This window comes from Lissotriton helveticus, chromosome 4_1 (assembly GCF_964261635.1).
Source record: "Lissotriton helveticus chromosome 4_1, aLisHel1.1, whole genome shotgun sequence".
Taxonomy (NCBI): domain Eukaryota; kingdom Metazoa; phylum Chordata; class Amphibia; order Caudata; family Salamandridae; genus Lissotriton; species Lissotriton helveticus.
In genome coordinates this window covers 709,934,345-709,955,512 of record NC_136063.1, presented here as the reverse complement: position 1 = coordinate 709,955,512, position 21,168 = coordinate 709,934,345, and the positions used below count along the sequence as shown (strand labels likewise).

At 40.4% G+C, this 21,168-nt stretch overlaps 1 protein-coding gene across 18 annotated transcripts in view; it reads left to right on the top strand.

The window, feature by feature from the left end:
* DTNA (dystrobrevin alpha) overlaps positions 1–21,168 on the top strand; it is a 658,854-nt gene that overhangs the window by 459,085 nt on the left and 178,601 nt on the right. For 7 of the 18 annotated variants that reach the window (XM_078687336.1, XM_078687334.1, XM_078687333.1 and 4 more), the window contains 2 exons: positions 6,000–6,077; positions 18,008–18,100. The exons of 7 other annotated variants lie outside the window; for them this stretch is intronic. In XM_078687336.1, coding sequence (XP_078543462.1) covers positions 6,000–6,077; positions 18,008–18,100 — 171 coding nt within the window. The remainder of the gene's footprint in view (positions 1–5,999; positions 6,078–18,007; positions 18,101–21,168) is intronic. 4 more of the 18 variants (XM_078687344.1, XM_078687341.1, XM_078687347.1 and 1 more) reach the window with 2 other exon arrangements.

The window sequence follows — 21,168 nt, the reverse complement described above, 5'->3', positions numbered from 1 at the left end:
GCTCTAGCATGTGACAATTTTGTTGTGAGTCTAATCAAACTGTGCTACAAATGTCAAAGGAAGCAATTGAAAGTTAGAACACAAATGGTAACCTCATGACAAGTTCCCGTAGGCTTCGGACTACTCAATTCATAAATTCATATTAGGAAAAGAAGCAAGGCCTTCATGAAATAAAGCTCATGCACAATGAAATTGTGCTAAAATATGAATCTTGCGTTACATAGAAAAATGTATTTATCTTTCAATTAAACGTATTACTATCACTTCAATGAGATTACAATTAATGCATGTAAGTATAGGGTACTCCTAAAATTTCGAAAATGTCACTGTCACTCACATATATTGTGTATGTTTGTTTTTCACATTATGTGTTATTGAAGCTTACATGTTTAAAGACGCATCAAAAGAAAGATTTATGAAAATGCAAATTTAGCTAAACTCGTCTAGCACTTACTTTTCTTTTGGGTTTTTTCAGAGCCCACGTTACACATTCTAAAATACTATTCATCCTTAACACGTGAAGCGTTTAATTCTCACATATGAATTTCTGTGTTATTGTTATTATCACATTAATCTCAAGATCACATCATTAAAGTGTTAAAATTCACATCTACTTGTTGAATATTAAATGTAACATAAACTTCAGTTCAGTTCAGTTCATTTAGTCTTTATTTCGAATAAAATTCATAAAAGACCACAGAATAAAAACATTTTCAACATATCAACATTTTTACATTTTACAGTGGAACCCCAGGTATAAAAAAATTTGCCATCAGGCAATATACAAACATTGAAAGACAAGTTAATCAAAAAAGGGTTACAAATTCTTTGCGCGAATCAGCCACATCCACCCCAAAAATTTAGCAACACAGATCACAGATTTTTCAGTACGCATGTCACGTAATTTCAACAGGGCTGTACGATTCCCATCACAATTTAAGGTTTTACAAATTGGTCTCAACCATTTTAGTCGGGGCAATCGATATGCTGGGCAAGCAAAAAACAGATGACCAATAGTTTCAACCTGGTCAGGACAATAAGGGCATTTAATGCTTGAGTTCTTTGCCCACTTTGCAGTAAAGGAATTGATCGGCAAAGTGCCCACCCGAAACTGATGATACAACTTACGGTCAAGGGTTTTGCATATCAAATCCCAATAGGGCTCAAGGGACGGTATTATCTTGTGTGTTAAAAACAGACCCGTTAGGCTATTTTCTGATGAGAGGGAGACCAGTGCAGATTTCTTTGCAGCCCAAAATAGCTCTTTAAATTCCGCTTTAGAAGGGAACCCAGAACATTCGGGATGTAGCCATAATTCAGGGAGGCCCATAGAATACAACATTTGTTTGACCTCCCGCAACCAAGGAATTTTCTGGGCACCCCACAATGATCTAATCTCGCCCAGTTCGTGAGCGAAAAGACTAAGCTCTTGGGTCGTCCAGAGGCGTCGCCAAAGAGCAACAAGACGATACTGTGCCATCTCATCCAGGGGTCTGCAGCCTAAGTCCAAAAGCAATGGTTTTATGGGTGTCGATTGAGGTAGCCCCACTAAGTTCCGAAAGAACCTGTTCTGTGCTATGGTTAGTGCTGACAAGCCTTTGTAGCCCCATATGTCCGCGCCATACAGGGTAGCTGCATTAACCTTGGCCTCATAGATTTTTAACGCAGGTGTAATGCGTTTGGTCAAGGTTTTTTTCTGTTCCTTCAGCAAGCATCCTGTGAGGCGAACAAATTTAAGAATTAAAACCTCCAACTGGGGGTTCCAAGTAAGTTGATGGTCAAGGGTCACGCCCAAATAGGTCATGACTTTGACCTGTTCGATTGGGACACCTCCTAATAAAAATATTTCTAACATTCTGCATGTTTTTACGATGCAGTATCTAATTCAGAATTACATACTGCCATTTCATTAAACGCAGAGCTTAACACACGTTTTGTCATTTCCATGTAAAGTAGGGTCACAAAACATTTCTGTTAATTGTAAATTAGTGAGAGGAAACACCTCTGCTCTATCACTGTACATGAAACCCAAATACCAAGCAGTGCATTAAGAATTACATTGTGCATGTTGTAATCATTGCAGACCACTAAGATACTTTAAAAGTTACATTTTACACTCTCCGTGATACTGTGATGTAGGTTGTTTCTCCAACCCATCCACAAAACTACTTCTTCAAAATGTGCCAGCCGAGTGCTGTTGTCAGATTTGCTGGATGAGGGAGGGCTTCTCAATCTGATAGTATTCTTGGGCTTAGCAACAGGTAAGTTATGCATGGCCCACGGACAGCCCTGTGTTGACATATTAGTTTATTTTAGCCACAACAGTATATCTGTACTTGCAGTAAATCACATGGAAACCACCACTACAACCCTACCGCTGGTGACTTTTGTTACCTCAGTGGGCCTCAAGTGAAGGCAGGCCAGCTGTGGAGGGGAGTGGTGTCTTGTTGCATCGTCTGCAGTTTATTGCAGGTTACCTCGCTGTTTTAAAGGGTCCTTCTGGTCACCGATGTCTCAGAACTTAGGCAGATATCCTCAAAATCAGGAATACTCTGGAATGGCATTGCTGATGATTGTCAGAGATGCAGGGCTGGCGAAAGAGAGCATTTCTCTCTCACAGGGCGGCCCATTAAAGGCCCTGGAATGAACTTGCTCGTGTCAACGCTGGGATTTGCTGATGATGCGGTAACTTCAAACATTTCTGCGATGCAGAACTTGAAAAGATGGATCGAGCCAATCTCTGTCCCAGCAGGAGGTGCAGGGGAGTGAGTACATTGCGCCCAGGTTTCATTTCAGGGAATTCCCTTGTCTGCATAAACATGCGCGAGTTGAAGTGGTATTTCATTAAAATAATGTATTGCCTTAGTAGACGTTCTTGTGCCCTTTGCCCCCTCTGCAACTACTTAAAGTTCTCTTCTGTTCCTCAGCAGCGGGTCTTCTACAGACCTGCTTCACAGACTCCACGGCGAGAACACTTTCCCTGATTAATCGCGTTCCGGCGTCTTCAGCTCAGCAGCTGAGAGAAGCAGGATTTAATATTAATCTGGGGGCAGTCATTGTTCTCTCCGCGGCGAGCAGGCAATTGTGCCAGTATTTTTTTCGTTGCCACTCTCGCATCTTCCTACTACTGGCGGGAGGAAAATGGCGCCAGGAGTGCAGTGTCTGCCGGGCATTAAAACCCACGGGGGGCGCCCTCCACCAGACCGTGCATTCCCATGATCACTGTGCAAGTTCTTACTCTGTGGCAGCCAGATTCCATGTTCTCTTAGATTTTTGAATGTCTTTATTGCGGCTGGATTGTACTGAGGGTGGTGGGGTGGGGGCACACACAAAATAACAACAAAATCACTTACCTTCCTTCATAGCGTAACGTCCTCCTCCGTGGGTGTCTTCAAGGGAGCTCCCATGCAGGTATCTGGACTAGCTTATCCTGGCGATGGTTTCACAGCATGAAAGCAGCGCCACGATTGGATAGAGTGGCCTCTCTCTGAGCTCCTAGGAACACTGGAGGCCTGCGCTCACTCTAGAAAGCTAGGTTAGACAGCTTTAAAATGCGCCTTTCTGGCTGGCTGGCCCAAGATGGCTGGCCAAATAGACATGCACATTTTAAAGCGCTCAGCTCCCCACAGCGCTGGCCCGCCTCGTCCTGACACTTAGTTCAGGATGTTTTGCTGAAAAATAAAACTGTAAAAAATAAGCATAGTTACCATTTTATTTTTTAGCTCTGGGGCATGTGGGATGATGCTCCTCCGCTCAACTGGATATGTCTTTGGGGCACCCTCTGCGTTTGGGGAGCTGCTTGCTTACAGTGATCACATGCACACGGCTCCTGCTTAGACCCCTTTGGGATGACAATCTCAATTTGCGAATCGCAATTAGCGATTCACAAATTGAGATTGAGATTTTAAGGGTGATGGGGTGTCCAAAGGACACCCTGTTGCACCCCCCTGAAATTGATCAGTGCACATATGTTGTGCACACACATGCCCTTAGGGCATGTGTGTGCGCAACATGAAACTTTGAAAAATGCACTTTAGTGCATTTTCAAAGTTTTTGCAAATTACAATGAAGTTGTACTTCATGGTAATTTGCGTGCCCTATTAGCAAATTCGCTATTTTTAAAACTTTCATGCATTGCATTTAAGGAATCTCAATTTAAGATTCCTTAAATGCAAATAATCGCAATTTAGCGATTTCTAAAATTGCGATTTTTGCATTTGGGATGATGCATCCCAAATGCAAAAATACCGTTCGCAAAGGGGCAGATTCTGAGAATCTGCCCCTTTGCAAGCGGATTTTTGTTTGATGCATCTAGCTGACATTTCAAACTATTTTCTGGCCTTCCCTAACGCCTAGGGTGACCTGGCACTGTTAAAAATGGCACACTTGTCCAAGTCTGATGATTAGTAAGTAATGCTGGCACTGGCATTTAACAGCAGCTGTAGGAACTGTGGGTAGTGCTAACCTTGGTCCCTGGCACTAATACTTTTACAAAATGAGTACTGAGTTGATGTTTTAAGTTAATGAAGAAAATGTGGAAAAATCTAGGCTTTTCCTTATTTTCTACATTTTTTCAAATGGTGTGCCCATGAAAATATTGCCCATGCTGGTCAAATATTGTCCAAAAGCCTCTGAAATAATAACTGTCCACAGTGCATGCATTGCATTTGTCGTTGTCACATGCTACCCATACAGAGTTTGAGTACTGGCAGAGTGTCCTGAGATGGAAGCAAGCCTGTGGTACTGGTACTCTGGAGGAGAGAGTTTGTGACCGAGTGAGCCCTCCATACTTGTCTCTCAGAGCTGACATAAAGAGAAGGGAGCCTATGCGCCTTGTAGGAACCTGCGACCGAGAGCAAGTTCCAGATCTAATGAAAGCATCATATGTGCAGCGTTTAAACGTTAGATTAGCAGGGGGAACCCATCGTTTAATTGCTCTGGCTGTAAATGGTTTAATTACTAGTTTTATTGCTCTTTTTCTTTTTAAATTACAGAGAAATCATGAATAATGCCACTTTTGTGAAGTTTAATTTAAAAAAGTGTATGGAGGCTGTGGCCCTCCGTAAAGGCACATAGTTGATGAAGATCTAATTTTGTACAGCAACATTTATAAATAGCGCCTGGTTGCCTGGTCAATCCTCCATTTCACTTTTGTACCAGAAGGTTACTGTATTTCGCGAGACCCATCTATATATGTACTTTTGCACTTTAAAGCCTGTCTTCCATGTAATATAAAATACTGGATACTTAATGTATTGGATTTATAATATAAATATTATTAGTAATTATTGAAAAATTGTATTTTATACAAGATTTACTTATGTAGCGATGTATGTTGATGGAGCTGTCTTTCTATGATGATATAATTGTGATGTTAAATTGCTGGATGGAATAATTTCCTCAATAAACACCACTTCATGGATGGATTAATTGAGTAAATCAATATATGAGTGTAAATCATGTACTTTGCTAATCTACGTAGAGCTTCTGGGCACAGATTGCTAGTTGATTCAGGCACTGTATATTGTTATTCGTAAGACTGAGTCTATCACACCATAGTTCGGTTCTACATCAGTCTGTGCCATTGGAGATCTGCAATGGGTACACGTGGCAGTCCATGCAAGGTGCACAGGAAAGGCAAATGTTCGTTTCTAAGGGTCAGCAGCACTTGAAGTTGAGATGAAGCTTGTCTCATGAGATGGTGGTGCTTGGTGCATATAAATATTCCATCATTCCATCACTTCTACCACATTTTGACCATGTGAAACATAATTGTACTTAAATTGACTGATATTTTGGAGCAGTGTGGCATGCGCACCATGGGTTACTTTTCTCAGCCTATTCCCATTCCCCTCTCGGATCCAGCCCTCACACCCTCCCCGCCACTGACCCTACCCCCTCTGTAAGCCAACTCTCCCACCTGAGGACAGAGCGGCTTTTTCTACGATGCGCTGCAGCCATTGCTCACTCTCTTCTGACTTTCTCCTCTTCTTACCCAGCGCTCAACACAAGGCTGCTGAAGTCGAGCAGAACAAGCAACTAGTTAGGGCTGCGCCAACTTTGCTGAAAGGCAAAGGGTAAGTCGAGGGCATTGTGTGCTGCGTCCCTGATCTAACAATACTAATCATGAGTGGTTTGGTGTTTCCCCTGTTAACAAAATGTTGCTTCACTTAAACTTACTGCGTAGATAATTTAGGGTGATCAATTGCAAAACTTATGAAGGATGTGTTTGCACTTCCAATCATTTTTATTGCATTTTTATCAAAAAACAACATAAGGCAGGCACGTCCACCTAATATACCCCCACAAAACTCCCCCGCCCCCTCTTTTGAACCCCTCTATAGTATACCCATCATCTTACTCTGTGCACATATTTTAGTTTCAGTCACTTGCATAAGCGGTTAGAATATCAGCCTCTGTTCAGGTAGTCGCAACCGGTATAATCCCCTTGTCCCTCCCATTGGAGTCGCTTCTTTTCTTATTTGCAATATTTACTCCCTTTAGTCCACATTTCAGGGTCGTTGAGAATCCTCTTAGACTTTGACTCCTTCCTCCCGTCTTTCAGCATCCACCAACCTCAGTGCCCTTAGCCTTTTGGAAAATGGGATGCTGAGGAAATCCTGTACCAGAAATTGAAGAACTGGTCCTGATATTGCTTTTCATTGTCCATAAATTCATATGCTAGTGTATCCATCCTCAGAATGTGCCTTATCATGTGTACCCATGTGTTATATTCTGGTGTGTCTCTCTTCTCTCAAAGTAACAGTATCGCCTGTTTCACTGCCAATAGCAAGGAGATTAAAGGGTGCATTTCTTACCATGATCTATAGGGTCATCCCGACTGGGACAGATTGGTTGTGGCTTTGTTACTGAGTATCAGCTGGGTGTCTCAAATCCCTTTCCACAGCGGATGTAAACATTGTCATTGATATAATGAGATCGGACAGCTAGTTGCAGCCTATATATGGGAGAAGATCTCAAATTTAGACTCTACCAGGCTAATGGTTTGAAACTCACCCTGCCAAATTGACCAGTGTGGCATCGCATCAAACCTGGTGATGATTCTCAACAGCTTTGTTAGCAGCAGGGAAAGTTGACTGGCAGTGGAGCACTTTGACACAAATAAAGGTAAACATGTAATGCAATCACAAATGATTGAGGATGTACAATGGCAGCACAAGACAATTATCTGAGTAAACAGCGATTTATCTTGCTTTAGCAAGGAAAATTAGTAATTTTCTAATTTCCTAAGATATGCAGAAAGTGGTCCAGCATTCAGTCCATCGGGTCCACATTTTAATCAACCTAAAAGTAGTGACCAGTGGATTGTCATTCTTTGTTTCTTTTTGTTGCCATTACATTTTCAAAATCACAGCTAGAGGACAGAGGTGGGCATTGGTGAAACAGCCATCCACAAGAAATATGGGAAAACTATTCATATTAATTAGTTAATTATTTTAAGGTAAGGTTTCCAATTTCAAGATCGTCTCGGTTTAACCCCAGCCTCTTCATGGGTGGACGCATTTAGCACAAGAGCAATGAATATCTGTGCAATATGGGAGCCTAATGGCCCCTCTTCACATTCTGCGGAGGGGGCGTCATTTTGCTGTAAGCCACTGAATGGCCATTTTTACCCAAATGAAGTGGCCTTTAAACTTCCCATGCTCAGCTTCCACCTTGAGTATAAATAATCTAAGCCAAGACCTTTGAAGAGGGGTGTATCTCAGAAGGAATTTAGCCACAAAACGGATATTTAGTGGTGCTCTTGAGTGTTTCCAAATAACTATTTTAAATATGAAAATTAAGTGTCCAATCCAGAAGGCTGTAAAGGAACTCAGGGCACCGAGAGAGAGTGACCTCCAACAAGAAGTGCAGTTTAGAAATGAACTTCAGTGATATTTACTTAATTTAAAAACAGCGAGCTAAAAAAAACTACAGTGGTTGGGGGAGTGATGTCCCACTACAAAAATGAATGTGCATTGTCATCTTTTAATATGTCACAATAATATTTTTACACGGGATGTTGTTAATTTCCCATTCTCAAAAGTATATTTTGCCGGGTAAATTAGTAAACCCTCTTTCGTATATATATATATATATATATATATATATATATGAAACACCATCTTCTCCCAAAATTAGCAGAAGCAGAGACCTCAGCGGGGAAACAGGAGACACCATTTATTTAAAGCTGTAGTTGGGCATAATGCATTTCGGCCTGGATTAGGCCTTCCTCAGATGCCAGTGAAAGTGTTCGGGCGACTCTGCTGCTCGAAAAAGTAGTCCATGCCGCAATCCTATTTGTAGATAGGCGCCACGCCCACCAATGGAGTGAAATCACGCAACCTGCCGCTCGTCGGAACTGCAGGGTCCATAATGCAACAGCCAGGTGAGTGCTGCTGGTGGTGTGTCCAAGTGGACAAACGTTGATGCAGCAATGTAGCGAGCAGCAGAAGTCAATAACCCGCAAAATAATCAGCATGCTCCCTCCAGTCCCCTTTGCGTTCCGACCTCCTAGTCCCGATGTGTAGCGAGCAGGGACCAAACAAAAACAGTGCTTGTAAGTCCCCCGTGAAGTCACGGTTCAGCCATTGCTGCCGCCCAGGAAAACACCGGTGTTCAGAGGCGGGCTTGAGACAGTAGCAATACCTTGCTTAATTAGAAGACTGCAAACGCAGGGTCCAGATGTGTCCAAGCCTCAAAATGGAACGGGGTCACTGAAGCGCATTATCTGGAAATGCGCGCAATGTGAAACACCATCTTCTCCCAAAATTAGCAGAAGCAGAGACCTCAGCGGGGAAACAGGAGACACCATTTATTTAAAGCTGTAGTTGGGCATAATGCATTTCGGCCTGGATTAGGCCTTCCTCAGATATATATATATATTTATATTTGTGAATCAACCATAGGCTTCTGTAAAGTTGACTCCACACAGGTGTAGTGGAAAAAGTAGGTTTATTAGCTGGAAGCACAGGAGCAAGGTAGGATTTAACCTACGCAGGACTTCTTCCCAAGCAACTGTCTGCACAGAAGCCGGAGAAAGAATCCTGCGACAACAAAGAATGTTAAAGGAAAACAATTCCAAAGAATAACTTAAAGGGACAACCTGACACATCTTCTTCCTTATAAAACAAAAGAAACAATAAAATCAGCAAACAAAATCTTGTAACCATTTGGGTTTAGAGCAAACACGTTTCTCATGCATAAAAGTATCATCGGTACAATTAGAATCTTTAACTGTGGTATTGTTGAAATCTTGATTAAGTGAGATACTATCGTCGGATATGTTGGTAGATTAATCCATAACAACAGCATCATTAACATACTCTGTGGGAACAAAATCATTGAGGACACTTCCAGGAACAGAAATACTTTCAGAAAAACCAAACCACCATGTTCCTCATTTTGAACAAGTTAGAAATCAGAAACACTATTAGAAGAATGAGCAGGATCAATGGAATCAGTACAAAAATCTCTCTTACCCTTATAAATAGCAATCCTTTTCAGATTCCATACCTTTCCATCACTCAAAAGAACCGCATTCCGTAAAACCTTCTTAATCATTAAAGGTTTTGAAAATTGAGATTCACCTTTGCGAACTTTCCAAGGTTTTTTTTACTTTGACCCACATTCCAGCTTCAACATCCACAGTACCAGCAGCAAACTTATTATCAACATTCCTCTTATATTGTAGATGTTTCTCAATGATATTATCTCTAACTTTATTCATGCATATGTCTAAACAACTTTTCTTATGCAACCAATTAGGATTATACTTAGTCCTGGCAATGCGACCTCTCATAATTTCAAAAGGTGACATCTTCAAGGTGTCATGAATATTGGTTCTGTAGGACCAAACAGCTTTATGAATGCCAATTTCCCAATCTTCTTTCTTTAGATTGGCAATTTGAATAGCGTTCTTCAAGCCTTTATTAAATCTTTCACATAACCCGTTTCCACTAGGGTTGTACAATGAAGTGGTTTTATGGATAATACCCGTTCTGTCAAAATAAGATTGAGCTAATTTTGACATGAATTGAACACCATTATCACTAATGGTTTTAGTAGGAAGACCTTCCTTCATAAATACCTTGTCAATAAACTCTAAGACAGTGGCTGAATCAACTCTATCTACAATGGTAATGCAAGGCCATCTTGAAAAAATATCAGTAATAGAAATTACAAACTTATGATTGTCCCCAATAGGTCCCATAATATCAATAGCAACAGTATGCCACGGACCTTCAGGAACTATAGGTTCACACATATCAGGTTTTAATGTGTTAAGAACTTTATCCGAATTTGAACAAACCACACACTCACGTACTATTCTTTCTGCCATAACATCAATACCCGGCCACCAGTACCATTGTTTTACATTTTGTGTAGTCTTGACTATACCACAATGATCCTTGTGACATAACCCTAGAATGGGACTTCTTAAAGATAAAGGAGGGGGATAGCTTTGTCACCACGAAAAATAGTATCATCTAAAACAGTGAGTTCATTTCTGACTTCCCAGAATGGTTTGAGGTCAGATGATAACTTACTTTTCTCTATCCATCCTTCACGAATAAATGTAATAACTGAGACTAAAACTCTGTCCTTCACATACTCCTCACTCCACAACTTCTTTTCAACACAAAAAGGATTCTCATCATGAATAAGGGCAATCTGAAAAGAATCCCACTCATTCACCTCACATTATTGAAAATCAGAAGGCATGCGTGAAAGGAAATCAGCTATCACGTTTTTCCTGGAAAGTATTCAATTCTGATTATAAAATCTTGCAAACGCATAGTCATTCTGGCTATTCTAGCTGTGGCATAGTAAAGACCATCAGTGGAAAGTAGCTTTGTAAGGGGTTTATGATCAGATCTAACCACACATTTCTTGCCCCACACAAAACTCCGAAAATGTTCCAAGGCCCAGACTACAGCGAGTGTTTTCTTCTCAATAACCGAAAACTTATTTTCAGGAACAGAAAGTGCTCTAGAGGCGAACGCAACAATACGTTCTTTGCCAAAACTATCAATTTGCGAAAGTACACTGCCTAAGCCTTTATTACTGGCATCAACAGTAATCACAGAGTCGAGATCCAAATCAAAGGGAGATAACACTGGTGCATTTATGATATCAGACTTAATACCATTAAATTCATTCTCACAAAGAGCAGACCACTCAAACTTGACATTAATTTTTAAAAGTTGTCTTATATTAAAAGCTTTGCTAGAAAAACCCTTAACAAATTTAGAATAAAATTCCACCATTCCTAAGAATGATCGAACATCATCCTTACTAGATGGAGACGGCGCTTCTTTTATAGCGTCAACCAATTTAGGTTTAGTAGACACACCATCAGAACACAATACATGACCAAGATAAGTCACAGATTTAACCCCAAAATGACACTTCGAAAATTCAATAGTCAATCCTCTGTTTTCAAGAATGCTCAAAACGTCTTCAAGAATAGAATTATGCTCAGATTTATCTTTTCCGTAAACCAAAATGTCATCCTGGAAAAATTTAACATTAGGATGTTTGCCAAAAAGCTGGTGCATAATACGTTGGAAAATTGCAGCAGCGGAGGCTAACCCAAATGGCATTCTTTTAAACTGAAAACACTCCATGGGGGTGATGAATGCTGTAAGATGCTTACTGTCATTATCAAGTGAGATCTGATGATATGCAGCAGAAAGATCTAATGTCGAGAAAATAGAAGCACCTTTAACTGATGACAACATTTCGGAAATCTTGGGTAAAGGAAATTTATCTATTACAATGTTTTCGTTCATATGGCGGAGGTCTACACATAGACGAATTTTACCATTTGAACGTCTGGCGATTACAACTGGAGAAATCCATTCGGAGGATTCTATGGGTTCAATTATGTCTTCACTAACTAATTTCTCCGATTCTTTCTCAACATCACCACTTACCAAAATAGGAATATTCCTGGCTTTAAAGGTCTTAGGGTTAGCATTACTCTTCAAAACAATGCGGTGAGAAAACCCTTGAAAACTACCAATCTTGCCACTAAAAACTTTAGGAAATCTTTTAAGCATAGAATCACCAATTTCTACACCATCGTTAACAACCAAGACAGTTTCAGGACTATTGGGATTCAATATAATATCTAAATCCCTCTGATCTCTCCATCCGAGGACAGAAGGACCATGTTTAGCAACATAAAGTTTCCCAAGGGATTTCCTGCCCTTAAATCTAATTTTCAAAGGTTTGAAACCAATCATATTGATTTTTTCACCTGAAAATCCTTCAGGGGAAATGTCTGAAGTGTAGAAATCATTACCTAAATGATGTGCAAAATCAGAATTCCAAACTCCCTCATTAACTATGGTGTATGGAGAACCCGAGTCAGCATAAATATTAATAGGAATTCCGCCAATTAGCATATTACAAATAGGTTTCTTGAGAATGTTTTTCTTATAAGAATCATTAATATTGAAAATGTAAACCCTTTCAAGTGGTTTTTGGACACATTCATCTTCCATCGAGCAATGCATAACTTTTTTAATACATTAATCTTCGACAGAACAGTGCAAAACTTTCTTAACAATATCTTCATCATCACTAGAAGATAAATCACAAATCACTTTGACTTTTTTACTTTTAGTTCTGTAGCAAGCTCTAGAATAATGCCCAATTAATCCACAATTAGAGCATTTCTCCTTAATAGCCGGACACAATCTAAAATTGGCCAAATGTGAGCTGCTACCACATCTAAAACATTTGAGTTTATCGTTGCTTTTAACATCACTAGGTTTGGATTTAATTTGAAACTTCTGTTTATAAATGGGTTTACCTTGAACCTTAGAGATAATTTATTCAGAAGCAATCTTCTGATCAATAGAAACATTTTCATTAACTTTGATAGCTTTTGCGCTGCGACCAGAGAGTTCCGCCTTCCTAACGATGGCTAAAACATCTTTGAGATCTGAATCTCCATTAATCCAAAGTCTATTTTGGATTGGTGGGTCTGAAGCATGCATGACTACCTGATCTCTAATAAACTGCTCTTGAAGATGATCAAATTTGCAGTCCTCAGCTATCTTTTTCAGTTCAGCAACATACAAATCAATTGTTTCTCCCGGTTGTTGTTTCCTACGAAAAAATGTGTACCTAGTAATACCTATACACACTTTAGGAGAAAAATGATTATCAAAATCCTTTAAAATATCAGTAAATAAATTAGAATCCCCACCACCAGCACTTTTTGACATCTCCTCATAAACTTTTAAACCCCCAGCACCAAGAGAATGTAAAAATAGTTTTTTCTTCCTTTCAGGTTTAATTTTTCCTTCTTTGTCGATAGTATCAATAAAGTTTAAAAAGTAAGCTTTCCATTGAAGCCACTTCATACAAGGCTCGGTTCCAGAAGGCCAAAAGGCTTGTGGCGATTGAATAGTGAAGTTTTGGGTGGCCATGGTGAATCATGAAATCCAATAGGTCAGTAAAAGATTTTAAAATAAAGATGCCTTCAATACTGTAAAAATTTTGAAAAATAAAGTGAGAATCTTACTTGATGCACCAAAGGAAATACACTTCAAATTCTTTAAATCGCTGAGAAATAACCAAAATAAAATTATCAAGGATCGAAAATGTCAATAACTCCAAACGCGCTATAAAACACAATTCTTGAGAGAAAACAAGGTGAATTGTTGATCGTGTAGGAGATCGCGTTGCTATGGTGAACTCAAAATGACCGCTAGCGTCAAAGTTATGATGTCATTCCGTTACGTGCATATCGAGTCATAGCGTGATGTGCATCTCGTAGACACGCAGAAGAGAAGGCAGGAATCGATGAGTGCGAGAATGCCGGAGGAGTTGCTCTCGAGCTGCAGGTAACTGCTTCAGTAGTTGTTTTTTAAAAGATGCACAAGTATGACAGTGCTTAAATAAAGCTAAGTATCCAAATAGATTTGCGCATGAAGATAAACACAGATTAGACTCCAAACGCGCTAAGATAATGAAAGTCTTAGAGTGAGAATAAGGATAAAAGTTCTTTTTACTCACAACAAGCTTCACAGAGGTAGCGGTAGAATAATGTCAAAAGAGTCTCAAATCCGTTTCAACAAAAAGTTATCTTCTTGAAGAGATGAAGAATTCCTTCTTATTTCTAGATAAAAATTTCCTCTGAAGAATTCTTCTTCTTGTATTACAGGATAAAATAAATAATTCTTCACGCTTTAAATCCTGGGTTCGTGGGTTTCCTAGTGCTTCTTAAACATCGTCGCCAAAATTGTAAAGTTGACTCCACACAGGTGTAGTGGAAAAAGTAGGTTTATTAGCTGGAAGCACAGGAGCAAGGTAGGATACAACCTAAGCAGGACTTCTTCCCAACCACTGTCTGCACAGAAGCCAGAGAAAGAATCATGCGACAACAAAGAATGTTAAAGGAAAACAATTCCAAAGAATAACTTAAAGGGACAACATGACAGCTTCCTATCTGAGCCTGAAAACCCCCCTAAGCCTTCCTTGCCGCCCACTTAAATAAGCTCTTCCCTAAAAAAAAAACGGTCTTTGCATTTTTGTAAAAAGCGAAGAAAACCTTCGGTTTTGTTATTGCTGTATCACTGCCGTTGTGCTACTGAAAAATATAGGGATTGCAAATACTTAACCCATCCCAGAGTGAGCTTTAACGGCTAGAAGGACATCAGTTTAAAAGGAGGCTGTCGAGGGCATTGGTGTGCCAACAGTGAACACAGCAGCAATAGACACCGAAAACCACCTGACACACCTCTCCTTAACCTCTCTGATACACCTACACAATTTAATATTTGTATGTTTCCATCTTGTTTTTTGTTTTTATATATCACTTAACACAAATTGAAAGCTATTTCACAACAATCTGGGAGGGTGTGGGATGCACAGACCCCAGAAGGGCCATCACCGATTAAAGAGATGAATTTCCTCAGGTTTGCTGCCTGACAAAGAAGCAGTTGGAGAGCCTTCCGCAGGGAAATCTCAGCTTTCTATCCTTAAGCAGTCACTGGATGGGCTAACTATTCTTATTTAGACTCACTCCACTCCACAAGGGTTTTATGCCTTGCCATGGTCGATGAATGCCTTTGCAAAATTATAAACAGTGAGATATGGCATTGCAACAGCGGCATGACGCGTTATGAGGTTGTCTCATCTATAGCCACTGTAATTGGTTAACATTCGAAATTTCATACAAATACCCTGATTGGCTGAGTTATTGATGTTAGAGTGGTAGTGTGTGTTTCTCCTGGATGTTTACCTTCTAGGCGTTATGTCATTGCAGAGACATCTAAATAGAGAATTACTGGTGCAGAAAAGTGTTACCTGGTGCAGAGAAATGTTAGATTGCTACAACAAAATGGAAGTCCAATACAATGAGAGTTTATTTCGAGATAAGATAAAACATTTAAATGAACGGGTTAAATATGCTACAAAGAAGCAGAGGAAAGAATAGATTTAGGTTAGCATGTATGTTAATGTTAGTGTTAATATTAGGGTTCAGACTAGAGCGATGCCTAGGAAATTGGTCCGGTTTAGAGTTAGGGCTAGCATAAGGTGAAAGTAAGTTTAGGAATGAGTAGACATTCATTTTCAGAAAAATTGTTAGGGTTTTTTTGCCGTGGGTTTTCTGTAAATGTCTGTAGACACTTTTCTCCATAGTTGTTTCTGTGTACAGTTATTTTCCTGTGAGGACATTCTTTCATTGTCAGGCACCTTTATTGTCACTCGGAATTCCACCACCCTCTTCTACTCGCCTTACATACTAGAATCTGTCAATCAAAGAGTTTCTATATCGCACTCACACTTATGGGCAGCCAAGCGCTTGGCATAAAGGGAGAGAGCAAGTCTCTCTCATATCAACAGAACAAAATTATCTATAGATGCTTTTAAAAGGACAATGGCTGCTAGATGCACTGGTCGGTTCTATACCATGGAAAGGCCTCCTGCCCTGTTTCTGTTGATGGAGCTGGCACTAGCGGTTGTGTAGTCCTGCAGGAAGGATGTAGAGAAATACTATTGTAGGTAGTCTAGGGGATTGCTGTTTATCGGTGGACGAGCCAGCCAGGGGGCTATGAAGTCTTGCCTTTCCTGGACCTACAGCCTTTTTGAAGAAAAAACACAACATCAGGGATCTATACTGGTGATGGCTCTCGTTGCATTCGACAAAACTCCATTACTAAGTTGTAAAAATAAACCTTAGCTCCAAGTATAGTTTGTTTCAATTTTGCTGTCTCTGGTTCACCTAAAAGAGGACGGACTTTACCAGGTAGCTTAAGATTTACCAGGTGGCACCAACAATTACATGTGTTTGGTACTTCATGGACAAACAGGATTCAAATACACCAAGGGTCCGACCTTTATTTTTCATTGGACTTGGCTGGACTGCCCATCGTGAAGATGAGGCAGTTGACTCTTATTTGCCTTGAGTATCTTCTGAGCCCAAGATTATGAACTCTCTTTTTTCTTTGTTAAGGCTTAACCAGTTTTCAATCATCTGCTGCTGAATGCTGAATGTGGTCACGGATTATATTTATTCTGTCTTGGTCATTACACAGATCGCCTGATAGAGGAAATATTGTCGGGATATCAGCTGCATAAGTAGGGATCAAGTAGCTCTTGCATGCCGCGTGCATGCATTAAAAAGCATTGGGCAGATGAAAAAGCACTGGGGGTCTCAGGAGGGCACATGACTAGTAATTGAACATTCTTTTCCTATTTTCACATCTTCCTGTTGTTACAAGTCATCTTATTTTGGTTTTGGGATGTTAATAAATAAAGGAAACTGCATTATTTACTCCTGAAATCCGAGCGGGTGTAACTTGACTGACTGGAGATTCTGATTGTCTTGAACGGGATCTTCTATAATACCAGATCATGCTCATGTTTTGGTAACGTGTGAAGATAAAGCAGTGAAGAGGAACAGATTTCCTATCCAAATGTGTAAAATGTGCAATCCTAAGCTTGCAGATGGGTATAAAGACCAATTGAGGTTGGCGCTGCAGCAGTTCTTCTCCTGTAGACCCAAAGGGTGGGCATCTTGAAGGACATAGAGCAGAACTGTGCGCGAAGTGCAGCCCCAGTTTCAGCAGCATGACTCACAAAGCACCTTCATCTAACTGTAACAGCTGTGACTGAGAACTCACCTGTCGGCAGAGCTCCCCAAGCCAACATTGTGAGTTATGTTGCAATCACTTAATGGTACGTGGAAAGAAAGAGGGGGTTTGGCAGTCTTCGTGTGACATCACCATCCCAGTATCTTTCTTGATGTCCTGCAGATTACACAGCTAATGTACCAAAGAAGCGAAGGTTTTCCAAATCTTTAATTCTTAGTTACCTTAAACATTTGGTCACCGCCCATGTATGGACAGTATTAATCCCTACAACCTCATTTGGTAGTTTAATGAAAAGGGTGTGACGTTATGGCATTTATGTCTTTATTGTGCTTCCAGCAGCGCTTTCAAGGTGTATCTGTTGAAAATAGACCTCCTCTCTTGGGCAGTTTTGGTGAGTTGATTGGATGAGGAGGTGGAACGGAGTGGTTCTTCCATCTTCCTGAAATGCAAAGGCGACTGTGGTTTTCCTCAATGGTGGTTGCTTAGCAGCACTAATTGGCATTTTCCTAACCTCGTGGCCTTTTGCTTTGCACGGCACAATTGTTAGCTTTCCTCTGCATGAGAATATCCATTTTGAAATAGGAATTATTAGAATGCTCAAATCTACCCAGAGTGCACACGCTTTGAAGCTTTGTATAACACTGGATATCTTCCTTAACATTCTTGTCTAGAAATAAGTGCATTTGTATTCTCAAGTTAATTCATAATGTGTACATAAACCCCGGGCTAACCTTGTCTCATTTGCCACTATTCATGTCTACAGCATTATGAGAATTTTTTCCATAGTCTTTCTTTGCTTTTCGTTGCATGCCGTCTTCTGCTGTATCTCATTACTTTCATGTTTTTTCATGAGCATGCTTCCCTTCTCCTCACCTTTTACCTCTTTCCAGGGTACATTACAGCCTCGATGTTGCAGACAGGCTAGCTGATGAACATGTTCTCATCGGGCTGTATGCCAACATGCTCCAGACCAGCCCCACATGGTTAGTAAATGTTTTTGGCTCAGATTAGGCACTGAAAATGAGTTAGTTCACAGGCTGTCTAGCTAACAGAGACAGTGCGAAGAGTGTTAATGTATACTTTTCCAGCGTTTAATCTGACAGCTGCCCCATCTTTCCCAAGCTGTATGGGGACCCACCCCTTCAGGGGCACCTCAGCTCCTGAGCGAGGCCCCCTTTCAGTCCTAAACCAATAAAAAGCTGTGAGATTTGGGCGACTCAAGGGCCCCCATCACATTTTGCAGGGGGCCCCATTAGTTTTTGTTAAGCAAGCCGCTCTGCTCAGTGTTTGCCACTTGCCACTTTCTTGCCACATGGAGACTCCCAGGGTGGCATTCACAGCTGACCATTCTCCATATGGCCATGATGTGCTCTGCCACCTTAAGCTGTCCAGTGGTGGCCATGATCCACTCTTCCCCTACAGTGCTGATCTGGTCCTTATTTGATGTCTAGGGGAGACATATGTGGTAAGGATCGTAGCTACGTGTGGTACATGTTTCTTGTTGGTATTTTAAGTGGGTCGATTTGTAGATAATGTAGCACTTTTCAAACAAGAAATCACTACCAAAATCCAATAAAATAGACTTTTTATAAACATGGGAAATAGGACACGTAATTGTGTCCTCAAGTGTGATCTACAGGACTTTGATCTAAACAACTTTTATTCAAGATTGAAAAAATGACAATGTTAAAAAAAAACATTAAGTAAAAACATGAAGGTAAAGCAAAGCTTACCTCCTCCAACCTCAAAGAAACACCCCAACTGTGTAAAGGTGAAAAGAGGGAGATATTGATGCTTTCTGTAAGAATTCACAGTGGCAGGGCACTGTTCAGACAGTGGCGGCGGCAACATAGTGCTTTCACTGAGCCCCCACCACTTCCTAATTAGAAGACTTTGCAGAGGCAAGCTGGAGGTCTCCTTAAAGTGGCTTGCCTCAATGTGGTGTAGCATGAGCTGAGCTGGGGGCACTGGTGCAAGTGGGGACAGCACATATGCATTTCTGGTTAAGTAGTCAGAAATTCCTTTCTCTCCAAAACTGTTACACGGCTTTTAAACTCAGCTTGGCATTTTATAAGAAAGTTCATATCATAATTTGGTGCTTGCTTTTTCTGTCCTAACCTTGGCCTAGGTTGGCCACTTTTCAACAGTGTAGCATGGCCAGCTCTTGAGGAGGGTGATTAATTGCTGCTTGCTCTCACCAGTAACGCTTCCTTTAAAATTCAGCATGGTTCCTGGCCTCACTTGCAGTAACTGGCCCATCTCTTCTGTTCTGCTAAATCAAAGGTAGGTGAATTGCATGAAGAAAGGTAAGGGCAGGTATACGCGTGGTGTATTGTCAGCAACGTGTCGGATCCTTTATTTTTTATTTTCAGGTCAAAGTTTAGTCATTCATAGACTCGTTGAATACGTACATTATATATAAGAAAACATGAAACAGAAAGATGCAGAAAAACTAAAAAGCAAGAAAATAAATTCATACATAAAAAAGAGACTTTGTCATAATTTTTTATTGGAGTTCAAAGATAGGCAATTTCATAGGTTACAAAACAATATAATAAATATAAATCTGTATGTGACAAATTATATACACCTGTAATATATTAAGGAAGAGGAAAAAAGGAGGGAAAGGGGAAAAAGTAGAAGGGAAAAAGCTATATATAGGGAGGGAAAGAAAAGAGAATTCGAATTTAAAAAAGAGACTTTGAACAATCATTGCATATCGGAAAATGTCCCACAGTATATTTAGTCAGGATTATCACTGGAGGGGATCCAGCAGAGTTTATTCCAGGTCCTTTCAAACTTTTTCAGAGAGGTGAGAACTCTGGCTTTAGCCACAGCCAACTCTGCCTCGCAAATCTGATGAATGAGAACCTACCATTCTACTGCCTTGGGAGCATTCAGAGCGATGCATGGCCTGGCGATGCACAGCTGGGAGCACAACAGCAGAATCATTACCAGGTCTTGAGTACCTCCCTCGCAGTCATATTTAACCCCCATATTTTTTTGCTTAGTGGTTATTACACCCAGATGACCCAGGACAGATGACATAAACTGGCTCACCTCTGCTCAGATTTCTTGAAGGGTGGGGCAGAGCAAACATGTTGGATCCTTAGATGGAAATGTTTTATGTCATCTGGAGTTGCTATCATCTAGATGGACATTTTATTGGCTGCGCCAAAAATAATAATTTTCATCTCTTTTGTGAAAGCATGTCAATTCAAATTGAGGATTGTCTTATCAAGAACTGTGCAGACTGAAGCTGTAAATAAAGATACATTAAAGTACTTGGATATTTCACTTATTATGTTAAAATATACTCTAATCTCTAATCCAGTTGTGTACAGCAGTGCTGGGTGTTGCAGCACGAATGGAGGCCTCACCAATGTGCATATGTTTCTCCCTGCTTACTTATTTAAGAATTGCAGAGTTGCTGGTAGGGCATCTCCACGTACACTCTTCATTCATTACATCGTCAGCAACATGAAAGCAGACCTTGTCTAGGCCGCCAGGCTCAGTTTACCAGTGTGGCAGCAACTAGGAAGAAATGATGGTGCATTACAACATAAGCATATGAGGATACAGCAGAAAAGTACATGCCTCAGTCACTGGTGGAGGTCAAAAAGAGGGTACAGTCAAGCAGGAAACTAAGGTGGTAACCCTATGCAGATGGCATTCTTTACAGAATCTACTAACTAAAATGTGTGGTTCAGAAGTGAAGTTTCAGTGGCTGTAGAAGATAAACACATGAAAATGTACCAATTTATTAACTAGCAGGTAAGGAGTAGCTGTGCTAGTGGGGAATATCCTGTCGGTAAGAAGGGGGTAGCTCTTTAACCCCTCAGAAATAAGGCCAGATGCATATAAAAACAAATGGTGCCAACAAAGAAGGTTATTTTTGTATTTCATTAGGAAATAGAAGGCGTGGACATTCAACCATTCTTGGAGGTGAATCGGTTTCCACATGTTCTTTTATCTATCTACACAGCAAAGACAGTTGAGAATACATTCTGTTTCGGTTCTTCTAATGCTATCAACATAAGTTTAAAGGAAT